The sequence below is a fragment of the Rattus rattus genome, chromosome 7, assembly GCF_011064425.1.
Source record: "Rattus rattus isolate New Zealand chromosome 7, Rrattus_CSIRO_v1, whole genome shotgun sequence".
Taxonomy (NCBI): domain Eukaryota; kingdom Metazoa; phylum Chordata; class Mammalia; order Rodentia; family Muridae; genus Rattus; species Rattus rattus.
The window spans coordinates 20,515,537-20,543,065 of record NC_046160.1 but is presented as its reverse complement, the minus strand read 5'-3'; the positions used below and the strand labels follow the sequence as shown (position 1 = coordinate 20,543,065).

General features: G+C 43.8%; 1 protein-coding gene across 1 annotated transcript; it reads left to right on the top strand.

The window, feature by feature from the left end:
- Nucleotides 1-20,113: 20,113 nt before the first annotated feature.
- Nucleotides 20,114-26,831, top strand: LOC116905629 (xanthine dehydrogenase/oxidase-like). The gene is made up of 4 exons (XM_032908610.1): nt 20,114-20,205; nt 21,712-21,817; nt 25,475-25,601; nt 26,626-26,831. The coding sequence occupies exons 1-4, from the start codon at nt 20,114-20,116 to the stop codon at nt 26,829-26,831; spliced, it is 531 nt and encodes a 176-aa protein (XP_032764501.1).
- The last annotated feature ends 698 nt before the right edge of the window (nt 26,832-27,529 follow it).

The window sequence follows — 27,529 nt, the reverse complement described above, 5'->3', positions numbered from 1 at the left end:
ATTTTTATATGACATGTTAAGAATAAGAAAGTGGAATATCATTGGAGAATACACTAAGGAAGACTAGTGGATTACTTAAATGATTAGGTAGTCAAAAGTTGGAGAGAAAGTTAACTGATGCTAAGAATATATTAAATGAATGTATGGAGTCCTATACTTAGAAAGGCAGAGGCTCAAACCTTGTGGGAACTTAGTTCATTCCTTGCAGGGTGGATTCAATTCAGCAAGGATTTGTTGAGACTTCTTATCCATGGCTATCTTAGCCCCAGGCAGAGAGTGGTAAACAGTCTCTGGTCCCCTAGGGGAGTACCATTCAGGCAAGGTAATGGGACATGGAAGGACGCCACAGAAGGCAGACTGGTTTATTACTGAGATCCCCATCAAACAGATGAAAACTTCTTTATTGGGAAGTTGGTGACAGATGTAGAAACTGGCATTCTCCATCGCGCCATGTTGGCAACTCTACATTGTCCATATTCATTTGCTTTGTCTAGAAAGGGGATAATAATAACTTCTTTGTTCATCTGGGGGCTATTAGAAGGATCAAATAAAATCAAGGGAGGGAAAAATCCTATCAGGTGTCAAGGACTATTATTAAAACCCGTTTAATAACATACATGTCTGGCAGGGCCAGAAGGAACTGAACCTTGGGTAGTGATGTTCTGAGAACCCATAAGATATTTTATCCAGAGTGGGGCATATATGAGGGTGTAATCGGTTTAGGACATTCAGAACAATGGAGCTGATTGGAAGAAAAGTTTTCTTTTCCTTGCAAGTAAAGTTTGTAGCAAACGAAGAAAATGAACACGGCGTTACAGGCAAGACTGAACATCAAGATACACACAGGGAGTGTACAGGCCACAACAAAGGCTCACACTGCAGCTTGTACAGGGAGCTGGTGACACAGCAGGAGTGCGGCAGGCCGAGTCGCAGACTCAACAGCAGGAGAGACTTTCATTGTTGGTTCAAAGCTGGCCTTTGGGACAAGCTCTAAAGCCTTGTCTGAATTCACTTTCCTTCAGGGAGTGGTTGGCCTCAAGGGAAATCCTGCTTTCAGCAGCAACCACATGCTTTTGGCAGCATTTTACAATTCTGATCTCTTTCGATTTCCTGGAAATGATGTTCCAATGGTGAAGGAGCCTGTTTCAGGGAGGAGTCTTGTTTATCTGTGTTTCCTGTGCACTTTGGGACTCTTTGTGCTAATGTGGTATGCAGTATGAGCCAAGATGTCTCTTCAGAAAGTGGGGGTGAATTAATACAATCCAATGGGAGTTATAGCTGGCCTATTTGCAGACCATAAATTTCTATTAACACACCTCAAATGTCAGGATTCATTATAACATTGAAAGCACTATGTAGACCTTTCAGTTTGAAAAAAAGTCCTCATTTTAGGTTGTTTGCCTCTAATTTTGGTAGCCTGAGAAGTCTCAGAGGGAGGGAATTGATATTAACATGATGACAGCATAGAACCCTCTGGTATTTCTACTCTGGCAAAAACATCGGTTTGAACAAAAGTCGGCCCTTGAAAAAACTTCATGAGCTGAGAAAACCTAGTATGGGTTTACAGTAGCTGGGCATACACAGAGTGAAGAGAAACACTGGCAAGAACAGGAAGGTGGGTTTATATTATCTGTGTCCACTCTTCCAACACCTTGCTCTTGGTGTGGAGAGAGACTTTCCAGTTGGGGGAAGAAGAGGGAAGTGAGCACTGGAGTTTCTCTTGAATTGCACACTGGATCTGATCCAGTAAATCTATTTCAAGAGAAGCTTTTACAGCCCCGAGGCTTGGAGATTGAGCCTTCTTTGCCCATCACAAACCATGGGGAACCGAGTACCAGGCTGCGTCTAATACTTGTCCATCCTGTGAACTAAGGTGACAGACTACACACTGGTGTGCGATCTCAGTCTCTGTGGACTCAAGCTTCAGGCTGGTAATTGTAGGAAATAGGCCCCAGCCCGCACTCACAGATTCAGGTTTCAAGCTAACTAATTCTCACCCAAAATACCTTGCTACCCCATAGACCTGGGTGCCAGGCCCACCTGTCTTCTGGCCAAGTTATCAAGCTAGTTGATTCAGACATCGGCAGCAAGCTAGCTCACAGCAAGCATGGATAGGTTACCTCAAATCTCTTGGTGAACTGCATTTAACATCCCATTAAAGGATCATCTAGCATGGCATGAACTCGGGCCCTCCTGCTTGCAGTGGTAAGCGTTGTTACCCACTGAGCTAACTCCCTAGCTCCATCCAATAGCATACAAATCCTTTTTTAAAGGAGTCATAAGGGGTTGATGAGCAAATAGCAGGATTTTGGCATGGAAACAAGTTGATGCATATGTAGCCTTTAATAACATAGATGAACCCGGTGGAAATGGCACAGGCCTTTGATCCCATCCCTTAGGAGGCAGAGATAGAACTCTCTGAGTTTGACGTCAGAGTCAGTTCCAGGACAGTCAGGGGTACACAAAGAAACTGTCATGAAACACACACACACACACACACACACACACACACACACACACACACACACCACACGTATAACTTCATAGCATTTGATATAGTTCAATTGGTGTCTAAGGGCACAAGACAACACTTGACAAAAATAATAATAATATTAGTTAATCCAGAAATCAAACACAGACTATATATGAATGTGAAGTTAAACATACATCTTTTAAAGTGAATATTAACCGCTACTTTTAGGATATACAAGGTTTTGAAGATCTAAAGTCTCCTATGCTTAAAAATATTTCAAGGAGTTTCATTTCTCAGCTGAGGGGAACACCCAGTGCGTCAGCAGTTCAGCTGGACAGCTGGACAGCTGGACAGCTGGACAGTGCAAGCAGTTTCACCAGCAGCCACATGGGAACGGCTGCTCTCCTGAGTGGCAGGCCTGTTTTGTATGAGCAATCTAGGCTGAGGACGAATACAAATGGCATTTGTCTTAAGGGCACCATGAAAGAGGGGGTACAAAGGCATTGAGGAGGAGACTTGTGAATGTCCTCAGGACTTCACATGGCTGTGTTCTATATGAACTCACAGCAACCAGAATTATCTGCATAAGCCTGGGTGAAATCAAGCTAGTTAGAAAGCCCAGCATTGAGTGGGGCAGGCTTCCTGCTGAAGAGCTATTGAGAATTGATGGCTGCTAGTGGGTAAAGGGTCCCCTTTGGCTTGGTAAGGTGGTCACTGACAGGTTGTCCACATGCCTGTGGATGATTCTAGAACCCTGTGCTAATGGGCAGCAATAAGTAGGTTATAATCAATCAATCAATCAATCAATCAATCAAAAAGGCTCGAAGGGAGATACATTAGGCATAGGGTTGGGGGCAGATATGATTAGGATATATATATATATATATATATATATATTTAAAACTAAACAAAAAAGTAGAAAGTAGAGAAGGGAAATATCTTTACCTGAAAGCCAAAGAAATTGAGGCCGTAAGTATTTAGATACATTTTATTAATTTAATTAATTAATTAATTTATATGTGAGTATCTGGGTCTGAGTGTATGTCTGTGTGTGTATGCAGACATATGCAGGAATCCACAGAGGCCAGAAAAAGCTGTCAGATCCCCTGGAGCTGGAGGTATGGGTGCTCATGAGTTGCCTTGTGGAAACTGGGAACTGAACTCTGGTTTTGTGGAAGAGCGGCAAGCGCTCGGAACCTCTGAGCCATCTCTCTAGTTCTCCAGTTTTAAATTACTTAAAAAAATTAATACGTAATCACAAGTAATCCAAATAGGCAAAGAAATACTAAAGAAAACCAACAACTGCAAAAATGAAAACTATATACTTAAATTCAGAATAGATTACTTTACTGTGTTAACCAGACTGTACATACATGCAAAAATAATCAACAAAACCAACTATCTAAACTGTCTAGCTCTGTAGAATAGAGCCATTCCCACACATATATTAAGAAAAATTCATTTTGGTAGAGTGGGGTGGCAAAGATTCTGAGACCATACAATGAAGAAATGGCAGAGTTTTAGATAGATGGCATTGGAGAAACTGGGTATCCACATTTAAATGAAATTATTTCTCTATATCACATCTTTTATAAAAATCAACTGAAAAGGCCTGAAAGGCTAAAACACAAGACCACTTGAGTGCAACACAGAGCAAACTGTGAGGCTGCATAGACCTTGTCTTAGGATGTGAGTCCACAAGCACAGGTTAAAAGACAAAAGCTATGACAGAAAACCAAGATTGTGTTAGGCTGAAGAGCGACTGTGTGTCAGAATTCATGGCTGCTTCAGAAGGCTACTGCGTGAAATGACATAAGGGAGGTACATTTCTTTAGGTACTTAGCACTGGGTTTCACTTCTATGCAGGGTACAGACAGTTGGTCTTACAGATGCAGAGTAGAACCATCATTACGTGAGGCTAGGACAGGAGAGGAGGAAGAATGGTTGCAAAAGAGTACACATTTTTTTAGTTAGGTCGGAGGAAGACATTCGCTGGCTGTATTTAATAACAGTACACTGCATTTTGAAAACCATGTGTTCAAACCATAAAAATGTTAGCAATGAGTTATTACATATGTTAACCTGCTCAAGTGAGCCATTCCAAAATATACCCCTATTTCAAAACATTATATATATATACATATATATGTATATATATATATATATATTTGTCAATTAAAACATTCAGAGTCATAGAGAAAGTGGTTGCAGATGTTTTGCCAAATATGAACTAATCACATTTGTCAAAGCACTTGTCAAATTTTAGTATTGGAACTTTCGACTGGTGGTTCTGGAAATAAAACCTCTGAATGACAGTATAACATATAGTTAAAATGTTCTTTTCTTTCACACTCAATGTTTGGCAGACACAGAATGGAGTTTTATTCCCATCCTAGAGAAAGTTGTCTATGTTGAACGTCTGCTGTAAATAATCTATTTAAGCCATGTCCATTTCACTTTCTTACTTATTGGTTTATTTAAGTCAGCTTACAAAGTAGCAAGTTACCAGATGAGGTTTTCATATGTACTTCATTTTGATCAAGTCTCCCACTCTGCTCCTAATCCTTCCCAGCTCTTCCTGTCCCCAGTGTTCCCTTTCACCCCAAGTATGCCTTTATCTCCTTTAATTCCTCTTGTGCTCTGTTCTCTTCCCCATGCTTTTCCCTCTGTCTCATATTGCTTTTGTTTGGGTATTGTGGAGTTCTGAATGAGAATGGCCCCCAGTTAGTGGAACTGTTTGGGAAGGAGCGGGAGGTATGGCCTTTGTTGGAGGAAGTGTGCTAGGCCCAGCTCCCATCCCCTCCTCCACCCTTGCCTACTGACTGGGGATTAGGATGTAAATTCTCAGCGGCTGCTCCAGCACCATGCCTGCTTGCCTGACACCATGATCCCTGTCATGATGATCATGGACTAACCCTCTGGAACTGTGAAAAAGCCCCCAATTAAGTGGTTCATCACAGTTTCAGCACAGTAATAAATCAGTTACTAGGACAACACCTTTGCTCCTCCCTGGATACACATATTTAACAACTAGAAGCCTAGATCTGACTACAGGTAGGGATACGTGGTACTTGTCTTTTTGGTACCCAGCTTGATATGTCACTCATTTTCCTGGAATTCTCACATTCTAATTTTTCTTTATGGCTGAATAAAATTCAGTGGTATCTATGTAACAGATTTTCAATTCATTTATCCATTGGTGGATATCTAGGCCAATTCTATTTCCTAGAGCTGCAGCAAACAGATGTACATGTGCCTCTGTGGTAGGAGTTAGCTAATCGCTTTTGGATAATTGTTCAGGAGCAGGATAGCCGGGTCATATGGTAGAGCTATTTTTAGTTGTTGGAGAAGTCTCTGTACCGATTTTTGATGGTTGTCTGTACCAGTTTACACCCTACCAACAGTGGACAAGAATCCTTTTCTTCCCACGTTCTACACAGAACTGGCTGTAGTTTGTGTGACAGTAGCCAATAAAATGACAACCTCCTGGGGTGACCGCTTACAGAATGCAGTGGATGTGCCTGCTATCACGGATAAGTATGCCTTGAAAAAGTATCGCCGAGAAGTCTACCACCGCGTGCTTCTGAACCAAAGTTTAGCCACGGAAAAAATAAAATGTTTTGGTTTTGATATGTATGATACCCTCGCTGCGCACAAGTCTCCGGAATATGAATCCCTTGGCTTTGAGCTTACTCTGGAGAGATTAGTTTCTATTGGCTATCCTCAGGAGCTGCTCAGCTTTGCACACGAATCTACATTCCTTACCAGAGGACTTGTCTTTGACACACTCTATGGAACTCTCTTGGAAGTCGATGCCTATGGAAACCTCTTGGTTTGTGCACATGGGTTTTACTTCATAAGAGGACCAGAAACTAGAGGGCGGTATCCAAATTTATCCAACGACATGATACTGAATGGTTTATGGAACAGTTTGAGAAGTATTGGTGTTAGGTCGTCCTTGAAAGTTTGGTAGAATTCGGCAATAAGTGGGTCTAGCTTTGAGACTTTCTTTGCGAATTTTGCTTTAGTCTTTTTGCTTATCAGGGCTCTGTTCAGTTTATTTATACCTTCTGGCTTTAATTTTGGTAGGCCATATGAGTTCAGACATTTATCCATTTCTTATAGATTTTTCATTTTTTTATAGGATTATAAAATTTCAAAGCAGTCCTTAATGATATGCCCTTACTAGTCTATTGCAACAATGCTCTTTTCATCTCTCATTTTATTAATTTGTGTCTCTTTGGGTTAGTCTGACTAGGAGTTCATTAATTTTATTAATGCTTTCAAAGAAGCAATTCTTCGGTTAATTCTATATATTATACTCAGTCTCTAGTTCACAAACCTATTTCTGCCTGCTGTATTTGGAGTAGGCTTTTTTCTTTATTTCTAGGAGTCCTGAAGTTACTCATTGGGTTATTTAATCGAGGCACTTCTGTATTTTTTAAAAAGATTTATTTGTTTTATATATATAAATTTACTGTTGCAGTCAGATCCCGTTACAGATGGTTGTGAGCCACCATGTGGTTGCTGGGAATTGAACTCAGGACCTTTGGAAGAGCAGTCAGTGCTCTTAACTGCTGAGCCATCTTTCCAGCCCTAAACTCATTTGCTTTCTAAACTTTGACTCCCAGTTTCTCCCCTCACTATGTCAGTTTCTTGGAGACCACAGGTAATTGGATTTTTTAATCCACTCCATTAGTCTGTGTCTTTTAATTACTGTCTTAAGGCCATTAATATTCAAGGCTATAATTAAGAAGGGTTTGCCATTGTTTATGATTTTGTTGCCTATTGCTCTTGTTGGTGGGATGATTGGCAGTTCCTTTTTCCTGTTCCTGGCAGTGTTGGAAGTTTGCTGTGTTGGATGTGATTGATTCTTTCCTAGGTCTCCTATGTTTGTCTATTCCTTTCATAGAATCTATCCTTTCCTATGTCCACATGTGTGAAACTGTCTTTCTCTCTGTATAATAATCCTTAAAGATTGTTCTTAGTGGTGGCCTAGTTATTATGAAATATATTATTATTTATTTAGTGTATGTATGTGCTTGTGTTGTTTTGAGATATCCTTATTTCTTTATCTGTTTTCAGAGTATAGCAATTCTGGCTAACAATAATTTCTTTTGAGGATTCAGTGTATCATTCTATGCTGGTACAGTTGCTGGCATCAGACCTGATATTACTCTTATGTCTATGCCTCTGTGGGTGAGCATTTTCCTCTTACGGTTTCTTTGCTATGTATTTTTGATATTTTGAGTGTGATACATTTTGGAGAGATTCTTCTCTGGTCCTGTCTGCTTGGGGTTCTGAACGCTTCCTCTATTTGGATGTCTGCCCTTCGAGATTCAGGCAGTTCTTGGCTAAAGTTCGCTTGACTAGGTTGTCTGAGATATTTGATTGTTTGTCATCTCCTTCCATCCCATGCAGTCTTGACTTTGTTCTCTTGGGTCTTGGGTATATGTACATGCGTGGTGGAATCCATTGGTGTCAAAATCAGACCCAGAACGTGTCAGTATGGTTAGCCTTGCTAGATAGCTCTCTCTGAAGAGTTTCTGTTTCTGCCATCTCAGGCTGGAGTTACAGTTGTATGCCCATTTGTCAATTTTGTGGGCCCTGGGGACCCAAAGTCTATACTCACACAAGCATTCTAGCCGCTGAGAAATCTCCCTGGCCCATTTTTCCATATGTCTGTGTGCATTACTGTCTCAACCTTGGCATCCACTCTTGAGATGAATCCTTCTGCTTGGTGGCGTTTGTTGATGTTGCTCTGCTGTGTTCCCTGTTACCTGATTGATGCTCTCATTTCCGGAATCTTCTTTGTTCCTTGTATGGAAACTGCATTTCCTTGGTGATTTTTTTCTTCCATATTTCAATTTTTTCTCCAAGTTACTGATGCTTATAGCCATGCCAACTATATTCTTTCCTGTTTTCTTATGTGTGAAACTTCCTTTCTTCTTTCTCTGTGTGTAATAATCCTTAATTGCTCTTAGTGCTGGCCTAGTTACTATGAATTATATGATTGTTTATTAGTACATATATGCTTGTATTCTTTGGAGATACTCTTATTCCTTCATGTGTTTTCAGAGTACAGCAATTTTGGCTAACAATTATTTCTTTTAAGGATTCAGATATATCATTCTATGCATTTATGGTACTGACATTAGATCTTGTGTTACTTTCTCTCTATGTCTTGAAGCAATTTCACAACTTAAGCTAAGCTCCTTATCTGTTTATTTGCATCCTTTGTTTGGCCTTTGAAAAAAATTTGATTTCTATTGTTAAGAAAATGTCAGCCTATGGGCTGTCATAATGGAATCTTCTCATGCCTTTTGTGTCTCTTTGTTATGCTTTGTGCGTCTCTTGGGGAGTACCTGTCTTCTGGTTTGCAGCTCTTTCCCCTTCCCCATGGTTTCTATCTTGGCTTATGTCTATCCTCGTTTATTTTTGGTAGCTTGTTCTCACTTAGATTTATTATCACCAAAGCTGGCTGCAATGACAGCTATTATGACTCAACATAAGCCCCCATTAGCCACGGAAGACACCATGCTCTTCCCTGGTGTTTCCTAGAAAGAAAAGACAGAAGAACTAGGGTTCTCGTTGGGAGAGAATGCTGCATATTTAAGTAGTAAAGTGAAGGGGTGTGGATGATGGGATAGGACAGGATGGGGTAAGAATTAAATCAAGTACATGGGTTAGATATACGAAAAGCAGTAAAGAAAATGTTACATTAAATTTAGAGAAAAGGAAGACGTAAGAGCTTTCCTCAGCAAGATACAAGCCACATCACCTGAACTTAAAATACAAAAGTATACACACTAAGAGTAAAAAATTTAAAGAATTAAAAAAAACCTAAATAAGATATATAGAAAACAGAAAAAATAGATAAATAAAAACATGAACGCAAATGAGCAATGAACAAAAATAAATATGTTCTCAGTCAATGTTTCTCGGTCAGTTATTAGTTAGGAGAAAGCCCCAACCCCGTATCTACAGGTCTATCAGTGCATTGCAACAAGTTCCACCACAAGCTTCCTGTCATCCACGTAGCTTTTCTCAGCTGTGGTCAGGGTGGGGAGTGTTGAGAACCTCCCTGCTTCCGGTTTCCTTACCACATTTCAGCTATGGCCACAGTCTGTGTGTCTTAGGTCTACTACTCCTAGCCAGTGCTGCAACCTGTTTACTCCCTGTGGTTCCAAGGGGTCTCTGGCAGCAGCAGCCATGGGGTCCTGCATGATGCGTGGTGTGAACGTCCCAACTCCAGAGTCCCGTTCCCTCTCTCTGGAGCTCTGTCTGTGGGCTGGTCTTTCCCTTCTCAGGCGACTCCCCAAGGGTTGAGTTCAACCCCAGCCAACCTCCTCATCTCCTCTTGGAGTTTCATCTGATCCTGCACTGCCTCAGTCAGGTTGCTTGTGCCGACAGACTATGGCAGGGGAGGGGTACTGTGCGCGATATAAACCCCTCAGTTTCACATTCCTACATCCTTCATCCAGCACTTGCCCAACATCTGCTAGGACAGTTTGCCCTCTTTACTTTTTGGCAGAACTGATTTTGCAGAGTAGTTATAGTAAGCCGTGTCTGTGAATGTGGCCATCGGACCCAAGACAGTGACTTTTGCAAAGATGGTGGAGCTAACACTAAGTCCAGCCTTCATAGCTTCCTTGACTGTAGAGGAATAGCCAAGGTGAAAGGGCAAAGCTCAGGAAAGTGGGTCAGAGAACAGAAGAGCCAATCAATCATAGGAGTGTGAGGAACAGGGGTTACAAAACACACCTTAGGTTCAGCCTTAGTCCCTCTCCCCACCTTTTTCCTTTCAGACCATGATCTCTCTGTTTCTGCTTGACTGACATTTTAGGTTGGACAAGTCTTTATTGAGAAGGATTGTCCTGGGCTTGGAATGTTTTTTTCCTGGTCTCAGAAGTACCACCACCGCCGCCGCTGCCGCCGCCGCCGCCGCCGCCGCCGCCGCCACCACCACCAACAACAACAACAATAACTGCTCTACCAGTCATGTCACTAGCACCCCATTTTGTAGGGCATTTGACTCTGGCAACAAGTACTGTTTTATGATGACCAGAATCTCCATTTGCCTTGGGATTTGGTGCACAAGCCCTAGCATAGTCTGGGGGCAAACTGGGATATTGATCGACTGACACATAAGTTCATTCTCGGTTCTATCGGGGCTGCACCAGCAGAGGGGGCGTTGTGTTGATGATGTGACTGTCCCAGGGGTCCTGTTTCTCAAGATGTTGTTGTTGTATCAGGCACATCTGACTCATGTCCTTCTCTCCTTTTCTGTGGTCTTCCAGGGCTGTGAGAAGTATCCCCCTGTAGGTTGGCTATGTGACTGAGTGAGCGTAGGGCTGGGGACGAACAGAGTGCCTGCTGATGTGAAGGTGGGTGGAATGGAGTGATGGGAGGGCTGGGGCCAGGAGAGCCCACGGGTATTGCCTGAGTGGACACTGCATAGGCATTTACACCAGACGTTGGAGGAGGGACGGGTGTTCTCAGTTCTGCTAACAGACTGTGATGATGTTGTATTAGCTTTCTGATTTACCTTGGTGTTTAAAACATGGTTTGGTGTGTGAGTACCTCTGATAATTTGGCAGGTTTTGTGAAAGTCTCGAACATGATTTATCGGGATTGTTCCAGTGATTGTTCAAGAATGATAAATATTTCCATTCTCTGCAAGTTTATGAGGCACACCCGAGAGGCCGTTTGTTTTTTAGCTTTGTGCTTTTGGTATCATTTTGATGTCCCTTTCCGGGATGAAACGGCTGAGTTCTGCAGGCAGTAAGTGACAGGCTGCAGTCAAAGGTCAGGGTTCGAGTCTGGACGTGAGGATCCGTGTCTGTGACCTTCACATTCCGTCAGGCCCTGAGAGAATGAGTTGAGCACGCCAGTGGCGAGTCCGTGTCAGGGTGAGCCCGACTGGGAAAATAACAAGTGTGTACAGGAGGAGAGAGTGAATCAGCTCTGCTGGCTGACAACTGGCTCCTTCCCCCTCTCTTCCTGGTATGGTAAGTGGGAGGAGGATGAAGCAGGTTCCACAAGGGCAGGTGCCCAGAATTCACAGTCATCTGGTGCCAAGACGCCGGCCTCCCTAATCTAAGCCTGTGCCCTTTGACTAGGAGGGCAGAGTAGGATTTGCCGTGTGGCTGTCCCGTCCTTCCTGGATTGTGCAAACCTGTGACTCTTGCCAAGAACGGTCCATGCCTGGAGCCGGTTGTTTCTCATTGGGTAACTTTGTTTCATTTTGCTGGGAGGCGTATCTTTCAAGTTGCAGGGCAGTGATATCTACAACTACTTCTCAAGAGCTCAGTGACTCGAGCAGCCAGGATGACTGCGGATGAGTTGGTCTTCTTTGTGAATGGCAAAAAGGTAAGCAGGGGTCTGCTGTCTGGGAAGGGATATGTGTCATCTCTCTTACGTGGACCCTTTGGTTTGTTCTGCTCCCTAGAGCATCTTACCCCCTAGAAGGTGTTGCTGTAGCTTGGTATCTTTTGAGCAAGAAAAACACAGGCAAGATACTCAGAAAGCAGAGGAGGAAGGGAGAGGGAAGGGAGAGGGATATCTACCCTGTGCTAATGGACACACTGGCTCAGAGACGGAAAAGGAACAGAGTCTAGGTGAGATGAGGAATCACCAGCACTTCTCTATTTCTGTGTTTAAGCAAGCCTAGCCTAGTATTTTGATGGCTCTCTTTGCTACGAACAGCAGCAGGCATTATGCTAATGCCAGGGTATAAAACACACATAGCCGTGGATTCTGATACATGATCCTGTACACAGATTTAACAGCTAGAACTGACTTGCCGTGTGGCGACATACACTGACACCTTGTGGCAAGCCATCATTGTCACTATTCTTTTCATAAAGCCCCCTCCCCTGCCACCTTCTCTCAGTTCTATATGTAAATATTGCAAACGTCACTTGGAAATGTAGGAAAAGTGGTTATGGGGTCCACAAGTCCCTGATAGCCCAGGAATCTTCGCAACTTCAACTCAGTGCAGGGAGAGAAGGAGCAAGTTATTGTCTCTGGTGCTGTTTGACTCCCTTCAAGGTACTCCGGGCCCTTCAGCCCTCCCCTCCCCCCACTTGAGATCCCAGGAGAGGAGCCATTATTTCCCCCCACTGTAACTGGCTACGTGGACATTATATATCACGAGTGGACCAAAGGATGCCCCCCGAAATGACTTTCCTTGTCTTGTTATGTTGATACTTTTGTGATGATTGAAGGGCCTGAGTAGCTTCTGAGGAAATTTGCAGGGATAAACATGGGCTTCTGAGAATTCCTAAGGACTTAGACTGCCAGGATCTGCTTGGGTAACTAGCACGGAAACTTTAGGAGTCATTCCAACACCAGTACCGCAAAGCCTGTGGATTCGGTTTGAGTGATTCCATCCCTGGATTCCTGGATCTCTCTGATATATGGCTCTTTTGAGTTGGGCAGCTGGTACCATGACACGAGCTAGGGTGGAATGCCTAAGCTGGTGGTAGCAAGACTTTTTGCACTGGATATTTTAAATGTCTTTTGTGCTCAGCGTTTACGTGACAGAGGTGAAAGAAACAACTGTTATGTGGACTTTCTGGAAATACTATGTACACACAGACGTCGTCATTGGCCCTTTCATAAATGAATTTTTTTTCAGGGAGCTGGTGGCAGGTTCAAAGTGCTCTGAAGGTCATGTCTTACCCTAAGGTATATCAAGCTGTTGATTTGTGTGTGCCCCACTGTTCTTCTGAGGGGACAGCTTGCTCTTAGCCCCTGTGTCTAGAAAGGAGTGTTTTTGAGGTGAGCTGGCTTGGCCGAAATTGCTTCTCCTTGTGCTTTATTAGCACTGTAGAGAAGTGATTTTTAGATGTTTAGAGAGTAGCATCATACCAATCCCTTCTATCCCTGGGAGCTTCGATCCTGTCAGTTTCTCTTGATGAATAGCCAGCCGTGTTTGTCATTTGCAAAGGTGTGAGCTCTCTCGAAGCTACCAGAAGGATGAAGAGAGTGTGGACAGATTAGTGAGTAGTAATAAGCAGGAGTAAGCGGGGCGATCTGGGTGAGCAAAGGAAGATTGAGCAAGTTCAGATTCATTTCCTTCTTCAAGATGTTCTAGGCATTGGGCCATAGATGTTGTGCAAAGAAATTACCAAAGGAGCTGTGGAAAGATGGTGTCTCCTTCTCCTCGGGGAGCCTCTTCCTTTCTTTGTTTACAGTACTGCGCAGGGTTCTGTCTGCACGAGTGGTCTTAGAGAGGGCTCAGGTATGAGATACCAAGTGCCTGTGGGAATCTTCTGGCAGCAGAGTGGACCTTGGTGACCTGTCATCTTCTGGAGGGAGAGAGTTGTTCAGTATTTCGCCGTCATTGTGGTGATGTCTTCTTCAGGGTCTGGGGTTTTAGTCCTACTGAGAGGGATGCGGGAGAAATCCCTACAGGAAGACGATATAGCTGGAGGCAAGCGGTTTTGTTATTTATTCACTGATTAATTATAATCTCAAAGTTATAGATTTAATTGTATATAGTGTGTTATCGTCTCTTAGGACCTTCTTCCACCCTTCCTTTCTTCCTTCCTTTTTTTCTTTTTTGAGATAGGGTCTTACTATGTAGACCAGGCTGACCTTGGACTCTTAGAGATTGGCCTACCTCTGAGCCTTGAGTGCTGTGACTAACAGTGTACACCACTACAGCACAACACCCAGCCATCGCATCGCTATTAAGTCCAAATTCTCAGAGCAATCTATTCACTCATTTTTGTTCTTTAAAGTTCTATGTATTTAATCTCTCTCTCTCTCTCTCTCTCTCTCTCTCTCTCTCTCTCAGTGTGTGTGTGTGTGTGTGTGTGTGTGTGTGTGAGAGAGAGAGAGAGAGAGAGAGAAGAAAGAATTGAACTCATCTCAGGTTATCAAGCTTGATAGCAGGCACTTCTATCTACTAAGCCATGCTGCTAGTCCATCAACCATCAACACAAGTATTTATAACCCTGCTCCCCCACAGTGTAAGTTCCTTTTGTATCCCCAGCACCACAATACCTGGAAGAATCAATAGAAGGAAGGATTTGTTTCTGCTCATGGTTTCATTGGATTTAGTCCACGAGTAGGCCTCATACACCTGAGCAGATGATCATCATGAATAAAGGGGTGAGGGCCATTATGACAGATGAGGAGACAGAGAGAAAGAAGCATCAGAGGCTGGGTATAGCCCCCAAAGCCTCCCCCTCAAACCCATGACCTACTTTTACCAGGTACCCCGGCTCCTAAAGGATTTAGAACCATCCCATCAGCTGGGTATCCAGTGCTCCAAACATGGAGGGAATATTTCAGATGCAAACCATGACACCTGCCAAGTGTTTTCCCTCTGGGCTTTCTGTTGAGACTGTTCTATGAGGCAAGCTCTGAGGCACAGGGCCAATGTAGCATGGCTGTTCTTTGTAGATATTCTCGAATAGGGGAGCATTTGAAGTTTCCCAACAAGTCAAGATGTCTGAGAAAGAGAGAGAGAGAGATGTTCCAGACACAGAACTGGGAGATACATGATGGATTTTAACTTCAGTCAGATGAACTTGCCAGGGAAGGAGAAGGCAGAACAGGGTCCTCAGAGACACTGAGGAACTTATCTTGAATTTGTAGCTGGTCCCAGCAGGCTGTGTGTGTGTGTGTGTGTGTGTGTGTGTGTGTGTGTGTGTGTGTGTGTGTGTGAGAGAGAGAGAGAGAGAGAGAGGGAGAGACTAATGTGATGTACTGGAAAGGAGGAAGGAGAAACATGGGGAGAAATGGCCCACTAAGGTCACTAATGCCTACGGGGAGGGTGACAATGGTCATTTTTTGGGGTTAATTTTTATTTGCATTCATAACATCTCCGAGAAAAGAAGTTTTGCCTTAATAACCCGGACATTGAGCAATCTAGAAGCCTGGGGTATTATCATAAAATAAATTAAAGAAAACAATTTTAAATTTAAATTAAAAAATTATACAAGTACACGTTGTATGTTGATCATATGACTCATATACTCCACTTTCTCCTCTCCCCCTCCTGTTAGTTCCCTTTCTCCCTAAGTAGTTTCACCTGTACTGTCATGTCATATAAATACATGTCTACATGCAGGTAAAATTTATAGAAGCCAAATGAGAGAAAGCACATAGTATTTGTCTAAGGATTACACTTTGCATCTCACATTTTCCTTTAAACATGGTTGAAGGGGAAATTCTGCACGTTTCAGGAGTGTGTTATTTGGAGTTGATACAAAAATACCATTATTGGGGCTAGGGAGATGGCACAGTAGTAAGAACACTGGCTCTGCAGGAATGAGATCCTGAGTCCGAATCCCTGGCTTCCATACAAAAAGCCAGGAATGGTTGCACATGCCAGCATTGGTGGGTGGAGACAGGCAAGTCCGAAGAGCTCATGGACCCGTCAGTCTAGCCTATACAGTGAGCTTCTATACAGTGAGAGAGCCTGCTTGAAGATAGTAAGACTGTGAGAGCTAGAGGAAGACAATTGATGTCCTATTATGCTTTCTCTGTCTGTCTGTCTGTCTGTCTGTCTGTCTGTCTATCTATCTATCTATCTATCTATCTATCTATCTATCTATCTATCTATCTATCCATGTATGTATTTGTGTGTATGTACCCACACACTCACATACAAGAGCTACATGCATATACACACACTACACAACACACACATGCACACACATCATTTTATTCTCTAGCAAAGTTTCCCCCAAACAGTCTTAGAATGATTTATGAGACAACAAGAAGGATCTCACTTAACTGACTCGATTTTAAGCTGCTGTTTCAACCATTCAGAGCTAATTCTTTTGATGGCTTTAAAGATTCTTCATGGGTTAAAGGGAGCATTTGCTCATGCATCCCATGGCACGAGTGATGTGCATTTCTTTTGCTCTCTGCTTTCTCTCAGCCTCCAGCATGAAGGGTCCATTGCACAAAGAATACTTCTGTTGACTGTCCTGTCACTTCCTCTAGGTAATCTTGCTGAGACTGACTTGAATACGCTCAAGCCAACCCTACCTACATCATGGATAGTCTATAGCATGCCCACTGCTAACAAAATTCTTGGACCTATTAAACTCTGAGAATGTGAACCAATATGGCCCCTTTGTCCATTTAAGCTAAAGTAAGAGTTTAAACACATGATTTATAGTTAGCAACATGATGCTAGATCTACCTTTAGCTGTGGTATGGCACACCACTATCTGTCCTTTGCTGTCCAGAACCTTCAGGGATATGGGTTCTGAATGGTGACATTGTCAAGAGGGAGAACCGGGGTTAAGAAATAGAGAAAACAAGAAATAAAGAAGCAAAAGCAATAGCTGGAACCAAGAGGTCTCTCACAAGCTGATGACTCATGCCAGGGCAGAATTATTAAGAAGTACAGTGTCATATGTTTTATTTGCAGAGGGGAAAATGGTCAAAGTCAGCAGAGCTAAGTCAGGCAATCTTGGCAAAGAGAACCCAGGGTTCTGCACACACAGCTGCCTTAGGACTGATAGCCACAGCCCAGGGGGAAGAGCCTGGTCCCCAGAAACTGTCTCCTTGACTCATCTGAGGAGGCACAGGCTCCAGCCATAGACTGGCCTTGCCAAGTCCCCTCCTGGACAAGGACATAATATGAAAGTTCATGTTGTTCTCTCATTGGAGCCTCTGAGAAAGTCTTGTGTTGGCCTGGCTCCTGGCACTACTGGGAAGAAGGAATGATGAATTTATGCGTGGTACAAAGAATAGCTCTTCTTTTAATTTGAGATGTGAGGCAGACGTTTCTTTCCCTTCCACTCAAAGAAACTCTAGGACCTATATATAACACACTTCTCTTAAGACTCTCATATCACACATTCTCTGCCTTTAAGTATGGGGAGTAGTGAAGTGAGCCCTCAGGGACCTCTTTGAAGGTTGATATCTGGGGAGAGCATCTCACGTTGTCTGTTTCTACCTTACTGAGTATGTGGATTTTTTTTTTCTTGAGATTACTCCTCCTTGCTGGTGTGCTCATGTTGCTATCATGGTAGCTCATTGCATGCAACACTTTGCTATGCGCATGGACTACGTATCCAGCCTTCTCTCCCTTCTCTCATCACACACAGTCTGAGGAAGCAAAGTTAGTCTACGTGCTGACAGCTCCAACTCTTGAATGTGTGGCTGGGAAGAGACAGGAGAAATGAGGTGATACGCTGGACTTAGCACAGAACCCAAGCTTCTGTGGTGTGTCCAGGTGGAATTCTAGGACCTGAGGGCATGAACATGTTTTATAGCTCATGTGTTCAATTTTTATGGGATTGTAAGAAAAAATGCCTAGATTGTCATGGTCCATCTACTCTGTGCCCATTAGCTCTACAGATTTTGGGGTAAGAGATGAAAGGGAGGAAATCAACTGTGAAAGAATGGAAGGATGATTCTTTGATGTATTTTCTTGGTAGGTGGTGGAGAAAAATGCAGACCCTGAAACAACACTTCTGGTCTACCTGCGAAGAAAGTGTATCCTGACTCTTCAGTGGAAATGAGGATGAGGGGACTATGGGGCTGTTCTCTGAAGCTTACATAATTTCCAAGTGACACAGCTGTGGCACTCCTAGCTGGGAGACTTTGGGTAATCCTTGGCTCCCTAGATTGTAAACTCACAGTCCTCAAAGGAAAGGCTGTTCATGGCGTCCTTTCAGATTTCTTCAGCTAAGAGTCTAGTAATTCCAGGATTTGGTTCTGTGCCCATGAAAACCCCTCTCAGTAGCCCCCATGAACTTCATGCCCATTTGCCTTGGGCTCGTCTTTAGTTAACATTTGTTTAACACATACAGGACTACGCAGGAACCTCTTGGACTCACTATAGGCCCTGGAAGACCAGAGAAGGGGTTTCTATTGTTTTTTCTTGCACTGTTGGGCATTGGACATAGGGCCTTCCATACACTAGGTACATTCTACATAGTTACTGAGCATTCTCAGACAAAAGCTCTATACTGCGAAGGATGATTGCAGTGGGTACTATGTAAGGCATCAAGGCTTAGTGGCAGGCTTTGGAGACATCAAGGACAGGACACACTGGAGAGTGGTGGTTTTCAACCTGAGTGTCACAACCCCTTTGGGGAGGGTCACATGGCCCTTTCACAGTGGTTGCTTATCAGATATCCTGCATACCAGATAACTACATTTTATTCATAACAGTAACAGCAAAATTATAAAGTAGCAACAAAAATAATGGGGGTTGTCACAACACGAGGCACTGTATTGAAGGGTCACAGCATTAGGAAGGCTGAGAATCACTGTTGTAGAGTGTCCTGGGCTGCTGCTTTCCATCCGTTGTGGAGAAGGCTTCTGTAGGACCCCACACCTTTTCCTCTGTCATGTTCTTAAAGTATTCTGGGACCCTGCATCAAAAACAACAGAAAATATAGGTGCTGACATTTAATGAACACTTGTCATGTACAGGCAAAGTTCAAACTAGTTTGTATAGCTGATGTCACATAATCTTCACAGAGATTCTGTGGAAGTATAACGTTATCCCCTTCAGAGAGGAAGTGAGGCCAACACCGGTTAAGTGACCTGCTTTCACTATATATATTCTGGGCAAGATCTGGCAGACCCTGGACGGAAGCTACAGCCATGCACTTCTCATCCAGGCTGGCAACATCTGTCTATGGTGTTGTCGTCTCCTACCCATAGGTGTGAGTGACCTACTTGCTCAGTACTCACAAAAGTGAGCCCAGAATCATAGCCTTAACTGTGGTTCCCCCCCTCCTATCAGACAGTGTAGAGGGTGACTTGGTATGGGTATATCTGAAAGCTCAGAATCTGGCCAGGGTGGCTCTCCTGTGGGTTCAGTGAGTAGGAAAAGGGAATGCTGTTATCAGCCCAACCCCACTAGGAGGTTGCTGAGATGAATTTCAGTGTTCTGAAAACAAAGCTCATTTTAGTTTTTGACTAGGTTCAGTTTTCGTTTCTGAAGCCTAAGAGCCCCAGAAACACCTTATCTCAGTGGACAGGTTTAGTAGATCAAAGCTCAAATGAAATTTAAAACTGAAAGTTGCCACAGAGAGTATAAAGTCCTCTTCCTTATTGCAGCCTTAGTTAATTGGGCCATTAGTTAATCTGTGAGAGCAGGAGAATTGCTCCTAGCCTAGGTGTTCTAGACAGATATTAAGGCTAGGGGATAAAGAGTAGACTGATAACTATCTCTGTCCATACACTTCTAGGTGTATCGGCTGCACATAGCTGTATATACATCGGCTAATGAGAACAAAGAAGCAAACAAAAAAAAATAACTTAAGTTCTTAGGACGCCTCTTTGGTGACAGGAGGAGGTGGAGTGCCCACAGCTCTGGAGTCAGGAGACTCCTGAGTCAGAGGACTACAACACACAAAATGACACCCTGCAGCTCGCGTTACGGCTTAGTCCTCAGCTTGTTTTTTGCTTTGCATTTTAATCTGCAGAGAAATTGTAGCTCTCGCCTAAGCAAATTGCTATGAAAATCAAGAGCTTTAAATGCGGAATGCAATATCATTTATCTCTTGTTAATTTTGTCTTGAAAATGGAGGATGCGGCCATCTGCTAATAATTCTCCATGTCTCCTGTCCTTAGAAGAGAGATGGGGTCTTAGGGACTGACAGAAACTCAACCAAGAGGCCTGTATGGATCAAGAAAGGTGGCTACATGACTGCCGTGAGTTTATTTTGGGGTAAAAAGTCCAAGCCTTGTTCCTTGTTCACTGCTCACCTCAACACCCCGTATGTTGTCTTTGAGATGTGAGGTTCTCTTACTCACAGCTTGTGTCTGGACACTGTTGTGTGGGTACTGACTCATCTGCAGTGGAGCTGGTCCGTTCTTACATCTGTATGGTACAGCGTAGCCCCATGGATTGAGGAGGCCATAGTCTGCTGTCTCCGGGGTCAAGGGCTTCAGCTGTGTGTGAGTTGGGCCTGTGAGGCTCTGCCCAGCATTCCCAGCCGTTTGTTGAACCTTTTCTCTGGATCTGTGTCCTTAACAAGTGGTTGCTCAGTGGGGCTATGTGGGACCAAGCTTGGCTGTGGAGAAGGTGGCTGTGGAGCATGCACCGTGATGATCTCCAAGTATGACTGTCTTCAGAACAAGATCGTGTATCCTTTGCCTGGTGCTCCATGGGAGGGTAGGATGTGCAATCATCTTGTGAGTGAATGTGTGCGCGTGTGTGTTTCTGAGAAGACTCCAATCATGAACAAAGAGTATAGAATCATGTCCTATAGGGTGTCTTTCCTGACTGATGAATGGGGACCAAGCTCTGGACTACTGATCAAACGACCATTCTACTGAGGAGGCTAACATGGCATCCTGTAAAATCCTTCTCCAACACTCCATAGTATGTCCCTGAGTTTCTCCCCAGTTTCCTTTGCCATCAAGGGCCTCCTCAAGCTGAACACTATAAAGAACTCATGGCCCAGGCCTACTTATGTCTTGATCTTCCTATATACTATTTCCTGTCCTACATGGCTTCTCATCCAGGAATTTTCTACCTGGAAATACTGGGCCCCAACAGCACCTCCTCTAAGAAGTGCTACTTGATCCCTCACAGTGGAATTAGGTCCTCCTTGTCTATTCAGAATTCTTAATGCCCTCTGTACAGCCCTCCTGAATCATTCACCCTCAGAGTTTTACATTGCATCTTCACACCCACTTCTAGTTTCCTGTGCTGACTACAAGCTTTTCCGGGGTAGGGACTCCATGTTATTTAGCCTTATTTCCTCAGCCTCTAGCACAGAGCTGGCATATTGTTAAGAAACTGATGTCTATTTTCATGAAAGAGTGGTGACTAAGGGAGGGATACGGGTAAGGGGCTAGAGTCTAATCTTTGCCTTTACCCCAGGGAAATGGAGGAATAGAGGGAATGAAAACAAAAATAATGTGTGTTTCTAATGCTGAGTACTGAGGAAGGGCCCTGCAGAGAGAGGAGTATGCTTCAAGGTTATAGTCTACTGGAAAGTGCCCTCTAGAGTTGGGCTAAGAGGTTGCTCAAAGCACCCCATTTTTCCTTTGTTTGAGGCTGGCGTAATGGTAGGTGGCCCACTGAGTCTCTAAGGAGGCTCAGTTTCACCTGGGATAGAGCCTCCTTTGTTCCTGGCTCAGGGTCTTGGATGGAGAGGCAAGGGCAACAATAGTATACACAAACATAGCTCAGAGCAAAGAGACATGCAGAAAGTCCCCAAGTCCTATGAGGTAGTCCCTGCATTGCCCTGATGACCCCAGTGGCAATGAACAACCTTAATCTGTGGTTCTAGTCATTTTTCTGTCAATGCCTGCTTGGCCCCCATCTGCTCCTTGCACCATGTTGCTGTGACCACCGTGGAAGGCATAGGAAACACCCAGAAGCTACATCCTGTACAGGTGAGTGGGGTGGTGAATATGAAGCCAAGACATTTTACAGGGGAGCTCGGACTAGGCTGCAGCTCTTCTCTGGGTCGTTGGGAGAAACTTCACAGCTTGAGAAAAGGAGGTTGTTCCAGGGCCCCTCTGAATCTCTTCTAGATGCTACAAGGTAGAGAGAGCAGGCACTCACACCCAAAGCTCCCCCATCACTACGGCCAGGATGATCTAATACTGCACGAGCCCTCCATGACCCCCCAACAACAATAGCAACAACGACAACTCAGCTGAATCTGTCCAGGGAAGGGCATCTTGCCCTTGAGTATGCTTTGACAATGGACAATTCCCTGATTCCAGATTCCCATGACGCCTGATAATAAACTCATGTACTTCTTGTTTTATGGAGTGGTAATTCCAATTGTACCACTCACCCCCTGTCCCCATTGTCTTGGACAATACAAATGTTGAATTCGTTACTTTCCACATGGCTGCTGCAAGGTGCCTGTCCGAAGCAACTGGAGATAAGTAGGAAGGGCCAGCTACCCTTGCACCAGGCTCAAAACTGAAACAATGGAAAACGGTCTACTTTAATACTTACAATAATAAGGAAGAACTTACTTTAACTCATAGTTTGAGGGTAGTCATAGGGAAATCATGGTGATAGGTCCTTGAGACAGCTGGGCACATTAGGATGTTGGGAAGCAGAGAGCAATGGAATGCTCATATCCGGCTAGCTCTTTCTTTTATTCAGTCTTAGATTCATCCATTTTTGTCACCTTGATCTAATCTCAAGAAACCTCATGGCCTTGACCAGAGGTAAACTTAATCTAGATAATTCTTCATGGGATACACCCTAAGGTTTGTTTCCTAGCTGATTATACATCTCATAAAGTTATCAATCAATAATAATCACTACCAATATGGACTGTCAGACCTTTACTCTCTTGAGAACAAAGATAAGATAATAGCAAGAGGCTATGAACTCAGTTGACAAGATTGCTTTCCTAGAATGCATGGCACCATGGATTGGAACCCAAGTCCCACATAAACTTGTAATCCTTGCACTTGGAAGGAGTCAGGATTATCAGAAGTTCAAGGTTATCTACAACCTCAGCAACTCCAAGGACCAACCACACAGATCAATAAATACCTCACTAGGATTTTCTCCTTTGTGGAACTGGACCTTGCCAATGGATTGAAGGCAGGAACCATGAGGGAGACAATATTGCAAATCTGGGGGTTTGAAGAGAGAGGTTAGATGCTCTTTAGGCCAAGTTGAAACAGATGGGGCAGAGAACAGTGGACCCCAGGATAACTGAGGCAAGAGTTCTTTGAAAAATTGCAATCAGAGATGGTTCCAGAGTTAAACCCAGGTCTTAGTCCTCTCTTGACCATTAGAAGAAAGATGTCTTTCAGGAGGTAACACTTTCTTGGTCTTCTTCTATGGCACCAGGAGGCATTAGGGCCTCCAGATTATCAAACAGGTTCTGTTCCACAGGAGGAACATGTGATCCAGACTGTGGTGTCAGAGCAGGACAAGGGTGGTATTGCCTCATCTCTGTTTCTTAGGCAGGAAAAGAGGATGCCTCTAAACCTGCCCAACCATGGAGAAGTGTGAGCTTAGTTTGAGCCTGCTGTTTTCTCTGTAGCAAAATGAAGAATGGTTTAAACACAGGCTTTGCACTCGCCCTTCTAACAGCATGAATTCTTGCTCTTGGTGATGTTATTTTATCTCCATTTAAGTAGCAGGGCCAATTCTACTCCGAGTGCACTTAATTTTCTTTGTTTTATGGATTTCTCATGTTTCCTCCTCTCATTCCCATTGGTATCATATGTTGACTCATTGACTCCCCACAGACTGCCACAGTATGCAGGTTCTGGCCTCAGTCCTGCCCTTCTCCATTCTTATACTCTCGCAGCAGGTACATTTAACACCCACTACCTGAAAACCGTACATACTTGTACTTTCAATTTTGACCTCTCCTCAGACGTTAGGCTCACTTCCAATTGCCTACTTGACACCACAGCACAAATGTCTAATCTCACCTGTAGGAAAAACCTATTTTTCCCATAACATCTTCCTCCTTGGGTATTGCTTTATTTGAGTTAGTGGCAAAGCAATGCATTCTATTTTCCAAGATAAGAATCTTGGAGTAATCTTTGATCCTCTTACATACTATACACTATCCATCCAGAAGTGTGGTCCACTCTCCAACCTCAACTCTCTATGACACCTTCCCCATCTGTTTTACTCTCACAACTTGGTCCTGACATTATCTCTCTTTGGCTGACTATACTATATCCCAAAGACCCATTTCTGTTTTTACTTTTATAATGCAATTTCCATCCAGTATCCCAGAGTGACTTTTTTTTAAAGCCATGAATTACATCACTGCTGGCTGAAATCTCCGAAGGCTGGCTACCACACAGAGAAGGTTCTGTAGCCTGCCCTGGCTTGTGAGGAGCTGTTTTCCCACCTCAAATATTTAGCATCAGCAGGTTCCGCCCATATTCTCTCAGCCTGTCTGGCATGCCAAGCTCCTGCTGGATCAAGCCTTCTTGCTGACAGTTCTTTTTTTCTTGATCCAAACTGATATTGAAACCAGACCCGAGATCCTTTCAAGAGTGGTCTTTTCTGACCACTGGCTCAGTGGATGCCTGTCATTCTGGGTCATGTAATCTTATATAAATCTTCTGTGGCCACCACATGGAATTTTTCTTAATGTGTTTTTGTCAATATTGCCCTATTACAGTATGGGCTTCATGTAATTTCTCCCCATCTCTCTTCTCTGTTTATATAACCTTTCCATGCCTACTGCCTACTAGCTTCTTGGTCCATGTTCACAAAATGAATGGGTAGACTACAGATACAGATGTTATAACATCCTGTCAGCTTTACTCAGGTACCAAGAGAGATTCCCAAGAGACAGAAAAAGAAGAAAGTCATGTGGATGAAGAGAGGGAACTTGTAGTATAAAACCTACCAGCTCTGGGTTGGAGTTCTGTGATATCCCACACGTACAATAAACTCAGCTTAACTCCTGTTCCAATTCTCATGTCTTCTCTGTGCTCTGAGGGTACCTTCACTTAACAATCCAGGAATGCAGTGGTGGGTTTGAATAGAGCACTTTAAGATACTTGAGTCTGGGTAAATTCCTAAATTTCCCATTCTAGAACAGTCATTATTCTCTGAATGACTTGTCCTCTATGGCTGACATTAATGAATGCCTACAGAATACCAGGGACAACATCAGGAGTTTAAAGTTCTCTGGTGTCTGAAATCCAAGTTCTTCAGGAGACAAGGGTAGAAGGAAATCAAGTTCAAGGCCTGCCAGCCCTACACAATGAGACACCATCACAGACAAACAGTAGAAAAAGGTCTACAGATGTTCAGTGATAGAGTCCCTGCCTAGCATGTTCAGGGACCTTGAATCAATATCTAATAAACAAACAAAAAGAAGGAAGGGAGGATAAAGAAGAGCAAAAGAAAAAAAAGGGTTTTATAGGAATTACCCTTTTAAATCCTTAACTATAATTGGTGGTATGCTCCCTGTCTTGCAGATGAGGAATCTGTGCTACCTCTGATAGGCTTGGTGGCCTGATGGAGACCCTCACATCTCTGGGCTGGGAGGGCGGGGTTCCTGACAACATACATATGTGTTATCTGTCTTTTTGTAGGAGAGAATTGCCAGAAGCCATGGTTCCCAGTGTGGGTTCTGCACTCCTGGCATTGTCATGAGTATGTACACACTGCTCCGGAACCAGCCTGAGCCTACTGTTGAGGAGATCGAGAATGCCTTCCAAGGTGTGGACCTTTAGGCACAGCCCAGGGAGTGGGATGGCACATGGGTCCTGGACAGGTCAATGCAATGACAGTCAAGAGTGGGCTGGGAATGCCAGGTGTTGCTCTTCAGAAATCTCTGGCCACAAAAACATGGTGGCCAAGGTCTGTTGGGAAGGTAGTCTCCTGGTTGACCGGGTTGGTCCCTGCTTCCTGGGATGTCTAGATCCTACCCTTCATGAGGCAACCTTGTCTCATGCTAGCAGAGAGGACCACTGACATTTGGGAAACTATCTAGAGCAGTGCTTCTCAGTTTTCCAAATGCTGAGACCCTTTTTACAGTTCCTATGTTATGGTGACCCTCAACTATAAAATTACTTTCACCGCTACGTCATAACTGTAAATTTGTTACTGTTCTGAATCATGATGTAAGTGTTTTGGAGATAGAGTGTTACCAAAGGGGTTGTGACCCACAAGTTGAGAGCTGCTGGTGTAGGATGTTATAAGATGGGGTTCTTTCACTTGACTTCCATCAGAACAAGCTTCACCAGGGTGATGGATGCTCAGGAGGGAGAGAGACTAGATGCTGAGCTACGCTTGCTGGCTTCCTCATTCATCTCCTGTGACTGGATTATAGCTCTCTAGGAAATTAAATCCAGAAAGTTTCCCATCCAGTCAACACTTCAACCGATCACCTGTTCAATCTTCTTTTAAGTCTTATGTTATGTACTACTTGAAGTGTGAGAGATACAGGATAAAAGATGGGAGACCCTTCCTCCAGAGACTCACACTCTGAAGAGAAAGCATTCTGGTAATATAGATTGAGAAGCTCACTGAGAAGGTGATCAGACACTCTGGAAAGGCTAGAGTGGGCTTGTTCTGGGCATTCTGGGAGGGCATCAGAATGGGTGTTTGGGTGACAGAAATATAAGCAAGAACAGGACCTTCTAAGCAGCAGACATAGAATGTCAAGTACATGCAGTAAGGTCATAAGCTCCTCATCACCTGGAGAGAGCAATGACATTATAATTTTTCCTTTGGCCTGCAGGAAACCTCTGTCGCTGTACAGGCTACAGACCCATCCTCCAGGGATTCCGGACCTTTGCCAAGGTAAGCGGGGCCCTGGAATGGGGACAGCCTACCCGTGAAGCAGGAACCTGCAAAAAGTACAGTGGGAAGGATGCCAAAGACCTCAGGTCTACTGGGAAGAAGGATGAGGCGAGCCAGTGTCTTCCTACTAGGGATATGTGCTAAGGCAAACAGATGCTGCCTTCATATCTCTGCTGTGAAATTTCCTGCTGGGAAGGCCTGCAGCTCAGATTCTTTGGAAGATGTACACTACCCAAGTGTTACCTTCCCACAATACCTTGAGACTTGGCCACTTTCTTCGATGATTGGCAGGCTCTGCCTGCACAGGTGCCAAAGGTGGCATTTAACAGCATCCCTGCCTGGATCAGCCTCACGCCCTTCCTCCTTCCCTTTCTCAGCTGCTGTCACAGTTGGCATTCTGCTGGCCACGTGAAGCTGATAATTAGCTCTCCCAACAATATGTGAACCAATTTGGACTTCATAAACCTCTAGTCTGAAACCATAGCTCAATGTGTGATCATGGGTGGTGTAAACACAGACACATCCCCGCTCTGTAGTAAAGATAGAATGCTGGCCTCTCTGCTCTTGGCTTATCCACCTCAGCTTTTACCTGACTCCTCAGCTGGGTTAAGAGAATTCTAACTGACTTCAATCAAACTTTCTCATCATGGTTTGATGGTGGGTCTGGGGTGGGGGGAGTTAGAAAGTGGAGTTCCTCACTAACCTTTAGGGCAGGCACATCAGGAGAAAGGGTTGGGTTTATGTAACTCAGGAAGGCTAAATGAAGGTGGAGATCCAGCAATCTGATCATGAAGTAGGAGCTATGCACTTAGGTAGAACTGATAGGAATGGTGGACTACGAG

Bases quoted from the DNA above. Each gene is read 5' to 3' on its own strand.
- LOC116905629 (XM_032908610.1), top strand. From the start codon at position 20,114: ATGACTGCCGTGAGTTTATTTTGGGGTAAAAAGTCCAAGCCTTGTTCC. The intron at 21,818-25,474 runs GTGAGTGGGGTG...GTCTTTTTGTAG, and splicing joins AGAAGCTACATCCTGTACAG to GAGAGAATTGCCAGAAGCCA. The intron at 25,602-26,625 runs GTGTGGACCTTT...TTTGGCCTGCAG, and splicing joins GATCGAGAATGCCTTCCAAG to GAAACCTCTGTCGCTGTACA.